Raw genomic sequence first — 10,669 nt, 5'->3', positions numbered from 1 at the left:
TTGTTGATACAAAGCATCTCGTTGATGTTCACTTTAAACAGGGCTGAATGATTTGATCGATTTTATATCAATATCACAATTTTATTGTGTGAAAATTGATGTGCAATTATGGAACATACGATTCAGCATTCAAGAAAATATTGCTGATCTTCCTACCAAAGCAGAAGTATTTATATCACCATGAGTCTCATGAGTCCCTGTTATGCTCCATAGAGGGGGTCCACTGGGTGTGGAATCTCTGATACATCCAGGCAGTATAATAGCTGCTTTATAACATGAAGGCAAATCATTGGGGAATGAGGCTGATTGCTCCTTTAAAGAGTAGCTACACACTAAGACACTTTTTTATTCATTAAGAACTGAATTGTACTGCTTTATGAATTAAAAAGATATCAGCCACGCTTTACATTTGAAAATATGTTTCAAAACTGTCCAAAAAGCCTCTGCAGCGCTCCTCAGGGTCAACTCTGCTATAGATGCAGATTGCGTAAACTCCATAGCGAATCACTTCACTGTCAGCAATAAGAGAGCCCCTGTCCCTGCCTCTGAGGTGAGTGTGCTCTCACACTTGTACTGGATGATGGAGTCCACTAGCAGGTTTTTTTTCTCAATCTCAATATTGTCATCATCATGCACTTCCTATGTGTACAGGGCTCCTCGTAACAGCTCTTCCCACATCAGTGCATTTTTTCAAAGTTCAGCCCAAAGCAGAGTTAGCTGAAACTTACGATTTAAAGATAATAACTGGGTTTTGCGAATCCAATAACAGCCAGAAATGTCACAATTAGTTTTTGTGTCACAAATCATTCAGCCCTGGCTTAAAGGTAAACATAGTGGTAGATTTGTGTTTTGATCTGAAGGCATAATTAACCAACCATGAAGATGAATGCTCACTTTGTTTTTGTCATTCCAGTGAATTTCAGTACTTGGGTATCCTGGCAATCTCAGCTGTCTGTTCCAGGAATATTCCTGTGTTTTGAATGACATTTCAGTAAGAAAGTTAGAGGTTATGTGCTGATTCCGCAGCACGGCAATATTTTCCACTTGGACTCAGTCATTCGTTTAGAGGCAAAATTATTTTTGTTGTTTTTTTTAATTATTATTCTGTATTACAAACTGCATCTGTACAGACTGCCTCTTTCTTTATCTCAGAGTATATCGCGTGAGAAGCACAATGTTCACAATGTTTTTATTTTTTGTGTTGTTTTGTTTTGGGGTTTTTTCCTTCTTTGACCAAGGACTCTAGGAGATAATGACATACCTCCTGTTTAAATGTATCCTTTATTGAGCAGGTTTCTGCATCAATCTGACGTATGTTTTTTTTTAATAGTATTAGCACTCTGTAATAGAGTCCAGTGGGCCCTAGTGGAAGTGCATGTCTGCGGTACTGACCCATGCACCTTATATGCACTCTCTGGTTCTCAGTTTACACTCTTTAAGATAAGGTTTCCTAAATGGTTCTTCGTTGAATTTATGGTTTCAGAAAACAAAGAAGGTTCTTCACACTCGTACAACACACATTTACAGTACTGTGCAGAATTCAGTGTCCAACCTTCTATTATTTTGTTTCCAGTCAAAACAGCTTTAGCATATTTCAGTCTTCTACTTTTGTCTATTCTTGCATTCTCTTGAGAATTTTGTTCACATGCTTCAAAGAAATATGCAGGGATATTTTTTTCATGCCTCCACTATTCAGTCTTAGAAATAGGTTGCATTTTCAGCTTTTGGCGATCCAAGAAATCCAGTTACAAATTTAGATTCATCAGTTCCTGCTCCATGTTAGAGATGTCTAGTTCATGTTGTAATTTAATCCATTTCCTTTTCTCCGTAACAGCTTCTGGATAGTTCCTCATTCTTCTAAAACTACAGTGTTGTCTTCTCACAGTGGAAGAATAAATAGAAACAGTTGTGTATCTTTTCTTATCTGAAGCAAGTTATGGAGCTTAAGCACTTCTCCTGAAGAGAAAAAAAGTACTCCTAGTACTGTTTATCTGCTGTTGACGGACCTACAGTCTTACAAGGTTTTTAAATGTCACATCCTCTCTGTATCATTATGGAAACGTGTCTTTAAGGGAGATGTTTCTTGTTTTTTTTTTTTTTTTTTGTTTTTTTTTAAGTCCTTAGACACATAGATGGTGGACGACTTGTACTTAGTGGCTGTTTTTGACTTTAAATAAATGAAGTGTGGTCTCTGATATTTCCACGGTACTGTATGCTGTAATCTATACTGTAATGCTTCTTTGAAGAGCCATCCACTGAAAGGTTCTTCTGTGTTATTGTTGGAATGAACTATTTATGGTACATTTTTATTTTTAGGAGTGTGGTTAAAAAGATGACGGACAACACCTTCATGCTGCTCACAGATCAGTCATAATGTCGGTAACACTATGAGTTAGTATTTCTAAGGCACCCTTACAGACAAATGTAATAACAATGCAATAGAACTTTTCCTGGAGAAACTGAAAGTTTTTGCACCAAGCACAAGTGATGTTTATTTAAGCTGTCTTTGTGGAAATGATGTTCGTCGTGGGCCAGAAGAACAGAAATCGAGAGAAAGTGCGAAGAGAACATGGACTGTTAGGTTCTCTTCTGTTTTTTGATTTCTGCTTTGTGACCACACACACGACACAAACACACAGTGGTCCCCATGAAATTCACACTGCCAATATTGTGCTTTCTGTATCATAATGTAGGATATCAATAGATAGTGATCTAAATGAAATAACTGTAAGGAAAATAATCATCTGGACTGTACAATCAAACCTATTGTTGTTAATATTTTTTATTGTTGGTAGCCAATATTTTTGTGATTAATTTGCAAATAAAGAAACCACTGTCTTTTTATGTAGTGGCTTGTTTTTCCTTTTTTTATTATTCATTATTTTTATTTATTTATGGTTACTTCAATTTTTTTTCCATGTATCCAAAATAGTCACTTAACAGGAGAAGTAAAAAATCTTCTCAACTTCTCAACCCACCCCCAACACTTTTCAGAAAATTACCATTTTATATTTATTATACAGTCAGTCTAAGAATATTCAAAATTGACAATATTAAACAGACTAAACAGAATGACCAGTTTCAGCGCTTGTTCCTTTAAATGAGAATGAGCCACATATTAGTTTTGTTTCACTGAGAGTTGACAGGAGGTCCATGTCCAGATATGTGCACATACACAGACCCCCCCCCCCCCCCCCTCTCTCTCTCTTTTTTGAGAGAGAACAAAAAATATGCATTTGATCATATTTGTAATGGTATTCCCTGATCCAAAATATATTTATTGCCATGTTATAATGCCAGCATTTATCAAGAACTGCAATAAATCAAAACAGGGCTCATTCCTATACAAATGTGTTAAAGATACTGTACGAAAAACAGCCTACGTAAGTTTCAGGGCCAAAGAGACGATGGAAATTGTCATATTAAATTAATAGGAGGGGCCTGGGGTTCTGGTTTCAAGTCCCAGCCTCATGTGACTGTGAGGTGTTCAGTGTCTTCTCCTTGTGTCTGTACAGGTTTCCTCTGGGTGCTCCAGTTCCCTCCAAAAACAGTTTCCAACAACACACATTGGTAGGTGGATTGGTTATTATTAAGGTGTATTCCTGCCTCATGCCCAGTGATTTCAGAACCCACCCTGACAATGAACTGGATAAAGGTTAACAGACAATGAATTAATGAATGTAGTACATATATACACATACATTATTTTTAACAGCCCAAACGGAAATATATGCTTTCAAAAGGTCTAATATACATTTGAAGGTTGATATTGTGTTAAAACATAGCTCGATTTCTGAAGTCCACAAACTAAAAATGTTTCATAAGATCTGTGAATGCTCTGAATTACAATCCCACTGACAGATAACTACTTCTCAATCTGACAGCTGTGGGGTGTGTAAGCAGAGCTCCCTGCCACTGCGGCAATTCATCACCTTTGAGAGCACAGTAGCCACAACTACATGCTCCATCATCCTGCCACTGCCAATGAGCCACAACATTAACCGCAATCTACTCATTTACCTTTAGCTCAAACACTGTCAGAAAACACAGGTTCTTTGTGTTCTATAGCAGGCTGTTAATGTGTATAATGTAATGTGTGTAACCCTGAACACAGCTGAAAAAAGACCACCAAGGGCATGTCATTCTCTAGTTTGTGATATGCCCATATACAGAATTCTAAGTCAAATCTTTTTGTGTCTTTAAAAAATGAATGTGATTTACTCCGCCTACATCATTTTAAATCTGCTTTTTCACAGTGAAATAACTGATTAATACATTCATTCGTTTCTTTTACCCCTTTATCTCAGGGCTCCAGTGCAATGCAGCAAGACAGGGGTGGCACGGTGGCGCAGCAGGCAGTGTCGCAGTCACACAGCTCCAGGAACCTGGAGGTTGTGGGTTTGAGTCCTGCTCTGTTTGGTGTGTTCTCCCCGTGGGTTTCCTCCGGGTGCTCCGGTTTCCTCTGGTAGGTGGATTGGTGACTCAAAAGTGACTATATGAATGATGTGTGTGTGTTGCCCTGTGAAGGACTGGCGCCCACTCCAGGCTGTATTCCTGCCTTGCGCCCAATGATTCCAGGAGGGCTCTGGACTGTGACCCTATACTGGATAAGTGGTTACAGATAATGAATGAATGAATGCAGCAAGACATCCTAGACAGGGTGCCAGTCCATCACACTGATTTGAGAAGGTGTGTTCAGCCTGGACTGCCCATTAATAGCAGCCAATCAGAACAGAAGTCACTTACAAGGAGTTTGGAAGTAATTATTTCATGATGAGGGTTTTTTCTCCAAAACATTCGCTTAAAGAAATAGTTGGATGTTTCTCATATTTCTGTGTGCCATTAATCTAATTCACTAAAATTGGATATTCTTATAACCATTACTCAGCTTTACCAGGGGCTAGTGTGGAGTATATGACACACCAAAATTGTATTAAGTCCAAAATTAATAAAAGTCCAAAATTAATAAATGAACTAAGCACTGTATGACATTTCATAGAGTCAGATTCAGATTCAGTTTAATTGTCATTTCGCATACACAGTCACACAAAAGCAAGTGAGATGTCAAAAAATTCAACTATAGTATGGTGCAGAACTATAATGTGCTGGGGATGAAAGCAGTTCAAAACAGAAGAGATAATATTTGTTAGAACGTAGAACATTCATAAGAATTTATTCTATAAAATGCTGACTTTAAAGAAGGCGTGAGCGGTCTGTGTACACAAACTTTTTATTTGTTTGTTTGTTTGTTTTCAAGTTTCCGACGCCTTGAACATGTATGCCCCTATTATAAAACCATGGAGAATACTGAGGCTTGAAATGGAAGCTTTTGTTTTACAGTTGTATAAACTTACTCGAGAGTAACCATGGAATTATGAAAAAATAATAATAATAAATAATAAATTAACTACAAATCGCATCTAAATTTACATGTTGTTTCTAATGAAAATCATATCTTTATCATAACCATAACAATTTCGTTACTTTATGGGACTTTTATTGTGTACTATGTCCTGCTCTGTCTGGGCTCCGGAGTTCATCTCTTGCCCCGGCAGCGCTTCCTTCTTCCTTTCCTGTTTCGGCCTCGACTAGAGAAGCTAGAGAAGTAAGAGCTGAGAAAATAAATCCACTACAATCTCCTTTTGTTACAGCAAATATGTCTGCTTTTAACATGTTATTATGTTCAATAGTCTGTAACGCAGCAGGACGTGTGTGTATTAGAGTGATGGATTGTGTGTGGTTTGTGGAGTTAGTGTTGGTGTGTGCAGCGATGCTGAGGCGGATTAAACACGTTACCGTTGCTTTAAACACTCAACGGGAGAGATATATTCCGGGCGCTGTTTTATCTCTTTTTGCTTTTTGTAACCGTTTGTGTTCTGTGTAGCGGTGATACTGCAGTGGGTTCCAGTATTAAACTGTAGAGTTTGAGCAGGCGAAGCTCTTCATGTTTTGGTCTCCGTCGTGTTTTACCGCCGAGGAGCTCAGAGCCGCGTCCACATTTAATTCACAACACTATTCCACTGGAGTTAACACTAGCGTGGTTTTAAAGAGCCAGGAATCGCTCAGTGTAGGTTTTGTTAGTTTATTTAAACGAGAATCTGGATAATTTTGCATGTAGGCCTTCTCCTTGGATCTAGCTGACTACCCTGGTGTTTAAGCTTTATACACAGTTTAGTCAAAACATTATAATTATCTACGCTCCTTGTCAGTTTTATCGCTCCATTTATCTTATAGATTCACTGTATAGTTCTAAAAATAGACTGAGATCCTGTGATGCTCTGCATACTTTAACCCCCTTTCCTCCTGTTCATCAATGGTCAGGAGAACTACAGCAGGTATTGAGTGGTTACTTCAGTAATCAGGCCATTTTAAACACTAGTGTCATTGCTAGACTGAGTAGTTTACCAAAAGGGTCTTGTAATTAACGAGGCACCAGAGGAGGACTTGACTGCAGCGAGAAAAAAACTTGAAAGATTCTGATCATTGAAGAGCTCTGTGAAATAATGCTAATAAAAGTATAAAGAGCCTTTTTAACGTTTTGATTGTTTAAATGTGATCCACAGTGGAATTTGGCTTTCCCACTTAGCACATGAAAAACATCTCAGGATGCTGACCTTAACTGTTAAGCTTGCTAAATGTGTGTGTTTGTTCTCTGTCTAGCAATGGCACCTCGCAAGGGTAAAGAAAAGAAGGAAGAGCAGGTTATCAGCCTGGGACCCCAGGTTGCCGAAGGCGAGAACGTCTTTGGCGTCTGCCACATCTTTGCATCCTTCAATGACACTTTCGTGCATGTCACTGACCTCTCCGGCAAGTAAGTTATCCACAGTGAATTTTGCTGCTCTATGGCATGCTGTTTGTGCAGTTCTTAAGTAAGAGTCCTAAAATTTTATAGGACTTCATAGAATAAAAAATAAATAAAATGGGGAAAAGTGAAAACAGCTTTCCAGTATTGTAATTGATTTGACTTTTACATCCAGAATTAATACGTTGTGATGTACAAGACACATAAACTATGCATATATTTTGCAACTTATGATTTATGTACTAGAGTACTTTGTTTTGACACATGTGCTTGGTTGGCAGATGTGGCTGACAGATGTGCTCTTGTGTTTATAGAGAGACAATATGCCGTGTGACTGGTGGGATGAAAGTGAAGGCCGACAGAGATGAGTCCTCTCCCTACGCTGCTATGTTGGCTGCTCAGGATGTGGCTCAAAGGTGCAAAGAACTGGGCATCACTGCCCTGCACATCAAGCTGAGGGCCACTGGCGGTAACAGGTGAGAACCCTGACTTTGAATGTGTTAAGGAAGGAGAACAGTACATAGCTGTAGTTGCTCAATAAGCACAATAAGCAGTTGAATGAATCAATGGCATTTTGGTCATTAAGTCATAATATTTATCTTTAATAAATAGTATTTGACAAGTGTAAATGATTTCAGTTTAAGTTAGTGACCATTTGAAAGTTATTCTGCAAAATAAGTATATAGAATTTTGCATTGCAAAATTGCCCTTTTACTCAGATTGGATTTTTATTTATTTATTTTTTTCCCTCCAAGGCTAATGTTACCGTAAAAGTAAATAAACTTTTATGTCGTAAGTACCACACAGGTGCCTAATTGTTAGTTTGCGCTCACTATTAAATCCGTTTGCAGATACACAAGAATCCTTCTATTGTGCATAATCTCAGAAAGCTTACACATACAAATGGAAAGGAGCAGTTCACACGTATCATTCACAATGATATTGTCATAATTTGTAAAAAGATTTTAAAAAGTCTATCATGATATTCTAACGTGTTTGTCTAACGACGTCATGCAATTAGCCATAATATGGCATACATTCTTTACATGGGTCGTTTAGGCACAGTGAAGTACGGTGGACAGTGGCTCAGAGTGATTGAAATTACGTTTGTAATAAAATAAATCTTTTTAATAAATAAAACCCTTTAATGCTATTAATATATTGAATATTAATATAACATTACATTTGTTGCAATAGTGTGTTCTTGAAATTAATAAAAGTATTTTTCATAGTTTCGTCATATCAGCTAGGATATTGTTATTGTGAAAATACCCTAAAGTATTGTGATATTTAAGGGTCATAGTAGCCTTACATTATCAGCAGATCCTCCACCCTCATCCTGTTTTTGGATTTAGAGACTTTTGGATCTGAACTGCTCTCTATTGGGTATAGAGTTTAACATCAATTCCAACATATAGGACGCGTAGAAGAATATGGGCAGTAAAGAGAACCACGTTTGAAATGTGCCTATATATTTATGTACATCCAGGGAGTCACATGATGTGGAGAAAATCAGTGCCCTGATGTATCAACTCCATATTTTTTGGTAATTCATTGTGTGTTGAACCAGTCTGAAATAACTTGACCCTGTTATGATGCACAATGCTTTAACCTCTGGGCACACAGGGTTTACAATTTGTCGCTTTGCAAAATCACATGGCTGCTGGTGTGGCTGAAGATTTCCATTTTGGTTCAGCAGTTCACATGTGAAAGCACTGATGTTGTAGCAACGGCAGTAACAAAAAAATGTCCTTAAGTTTTGTTTGCTCATGCTAGTGTTGTATTTTGTAATTAGCATGAAAATAGTAATATCTCCTGTTCAGAGCAGCCCCCATGTTGGCTCAGATGGAACAGAGACAGGGCACGGCACATCAGAAGTCACACAGCCGAAGTAGCTGTTCTGTTGTTCGGGAACGCTAATTTGCGTGTCAGAGTTTAGCAAAACTGAACTTACAAGATTTTTTTTGCAGGCAGAATGTATGAAAATGTGTGAAATTCTCCTGCTGCAGCAAATCTGATATAAAAGAAAGGAATTTCATACACGATAATTAACAAATTCGCTGCATTACTTAATTGCAACTAAATGTTTCAATTTCTTAATTACATTCAGCACCAAAGTAAACTGCAAAACTTGTAACCAACTGCAAATTGCATCTTAAGTGATGGGCTACGTCTGATTTCCACAACCGTGCCCTTTGGTTGAGACATTAATTTTAGGTTCTCACTGTTGTTCTTAGTTGTGCGCAAAGCATAGATTGTAAATTTTTCTTTTCTTCTCAAATGATTTAATTTATTGGTGTTAGATGTAACCCATGGAAAAATTAGTGCTGATCTGTGACATTCAAACCACTTTCAGAACCAAGACTCCAGGACCAGGTGCACAGTCAGCCCTCAGAGCTCTGGCTCGTTCTGGTATGAAGATTGGCCGCATTGGTAAGTTAAAATCTAGAAAATCTACTGACACTTAGGACATGGATGATGTGTTGCAACTAAGATTTCTGTTGTGTAGTTTACCCAGCCTTTACTCATTTTGAATTTAAAGCTGAAACTGTTGGTTTTATTGGTACAGTTCCTAGAATAGGCAGCTTTGACAGTTTTGCAGCTAAATCACTACTACATTTAAAATTAAAATCAGCTATAATTCATGTAGTACAATTATATACATCATACACAGTATTTTTGAGCGTGTTTAGGACAAACATTAACACACTTTCTCTGAATAAATTGTTAGAACATTTGTCAGACATTTTGCCACTTATCATATACACATTGGTCACTTGTTTTCACTGGACTTTAAGACTCTTATGTTTTATTATTTTAAGCTAAAATGAAAACAATGAAACTGAAGTGTCTTGCACATTATAAATGTGTTTATAACTTTAGTCATGTGTTCAGAACCAGTTTGATGGGTTGCGTACAATACACTTACAGGAAGAAAACAGTCACCGAAAAATTCCATCTCACATCTGGTCGCCTGATTTGATAAAACTGACTCTAGTGCTTGGACAAGCCTTTACTTCTTATGAAAATTGTATTGCTGTGCTGCTGTCCAGGTGGAACATATCTATACGTGTATGCTATTGCACTTAGATCCCCTAACCATATCTCCCACTCTTTGAAATTTGTAGTTTCAAACCGCTCTAATAGGTGTTCCTTATTTGTGTTAAAATGAATTTCATTTTCGTTTGGACGTGTCAAAATTTCACTTCTTTCAAAGCAGTTGTATAAAAATGATTGGCATAATCACTTAATACAAATTTTCACTTTTTGAGAATGAAGGGCACATTTGGACCAAATTTGTCTTGAACTGTGCAAGAAAAAAATCTAGAAGATACTAAATCTGCTTCAGAATCTTCAGTGCTATAGTGAGAGAAAGTCCAAATTTCTGGGCTCCCTAAGATTTGTGACAGTGGTGAGCAAAGACTGTGTACCTTGATAAGTTGTAATAAAGTATTAAATGTTGATCACAGCTTTCATGTATTTCTCCCCTCCAGAGGATGTCACCCCTATTCCATCGGACAGCACCCGCAGAAAGGGAGGTCGTCGTGGGCGTCGTCTGTAAACTGTTGTGGATTTTTCAAAATAAAAACTCAAATAGTAATTTTTGACTTGTGTCTTTGTTAATGTATTTATGCAAGATGTTGAAGTTTGTCGAAACAATGCTGAGACTGAGATTGACATACTATATATTTGAATATATTAAAATATATTAAACCAGCCTTTTCTGTTAGTATAGATATGTAGTGCGCTTACAAAGATACATGCAGCTAATTTAGTCTGCAAGTGATTAATATATTTATAAAATAAAAAAGGTTTTAATTTAAGTTCGGTTAGATATCAAATAACATTAATTCCTTAGTATTGTGA

The 10,669-nt window shown here is 37.3% G+C and overlaps 1 protein-coding gene across 1 annotated transcript; it reads left to right on the top strand.

Annotated features, from left to right (window-relative positions):
* Nucleotides 1–5,472: 5,472 nt before the first annotated feature.
* rps14 (ribosomal protein S14) lies at nt 5,473–10,451 on the top strand. The gene is made up of 5 exons (XM_066645857.1): nt 5,473–5,605; nt 6,661–6,811; nt 7,117–7,278; nt 9,159–9,235; nt 10,297–10,451. The coding sequence occupies exons 2-5, from the start codon at nt 6,663–6,665 to the stop codon at nt 10,362–10,364; spliced, it is 456 nt and encodes a 151-aa protein (XP_066501954.1). The 5' UTR covers nt 5,473–5,605; nt 6,661–6,662; the 3' UTR covers nt 10,365–10,451.
* The last annotated feature ends 218 nt before the right edge of the window (nt 10,452–10,669 follow it).

The sequence above is a fragment of the Hoplias malabaricus genome, chromosome 15 (genome assembly GCF_029633855.1).
Source record: "Hoplias malabaricus isolate fHopMal1 chromosome 15, fHopMal1.hap1, whole genome shotgun sequence".
NCBI classification, from domain to species: Eukaryota; Metazoa; Chordata; class Actinopteri; order Characiformes; family Erythrinidae; genus Hoplias; species Hoplias malabaricus.
The sequence above is the reverse complement of the archived record's forward strand: the minus strand, read 5'-3'. Positions and strand labels throughout refer to the sequence as shown.

Coding starts and splice junctions, on each gene's coding strand:
- rps14 (XM_066645857.1), top strand. CDS start 6,663: ATGGCACCTCGCAAGGGTAAAGAAAAGAAGGAAGAGCAGGTTATCAGC. Junction 6,812..7,116: donor GTCACTGACCTCTCCGGCAA/GTAAGTTATCCA, acceptor TTGTGTTTATAG/AGAGACAATATGCCGTGTGA. Junction 7,279..9,158: donor AGGGCCACTGGCGGTAACAG/GTGAGAACCCTG, acceptor AACCACTTTCAG/AACCAAGACTCCAGGACCAG.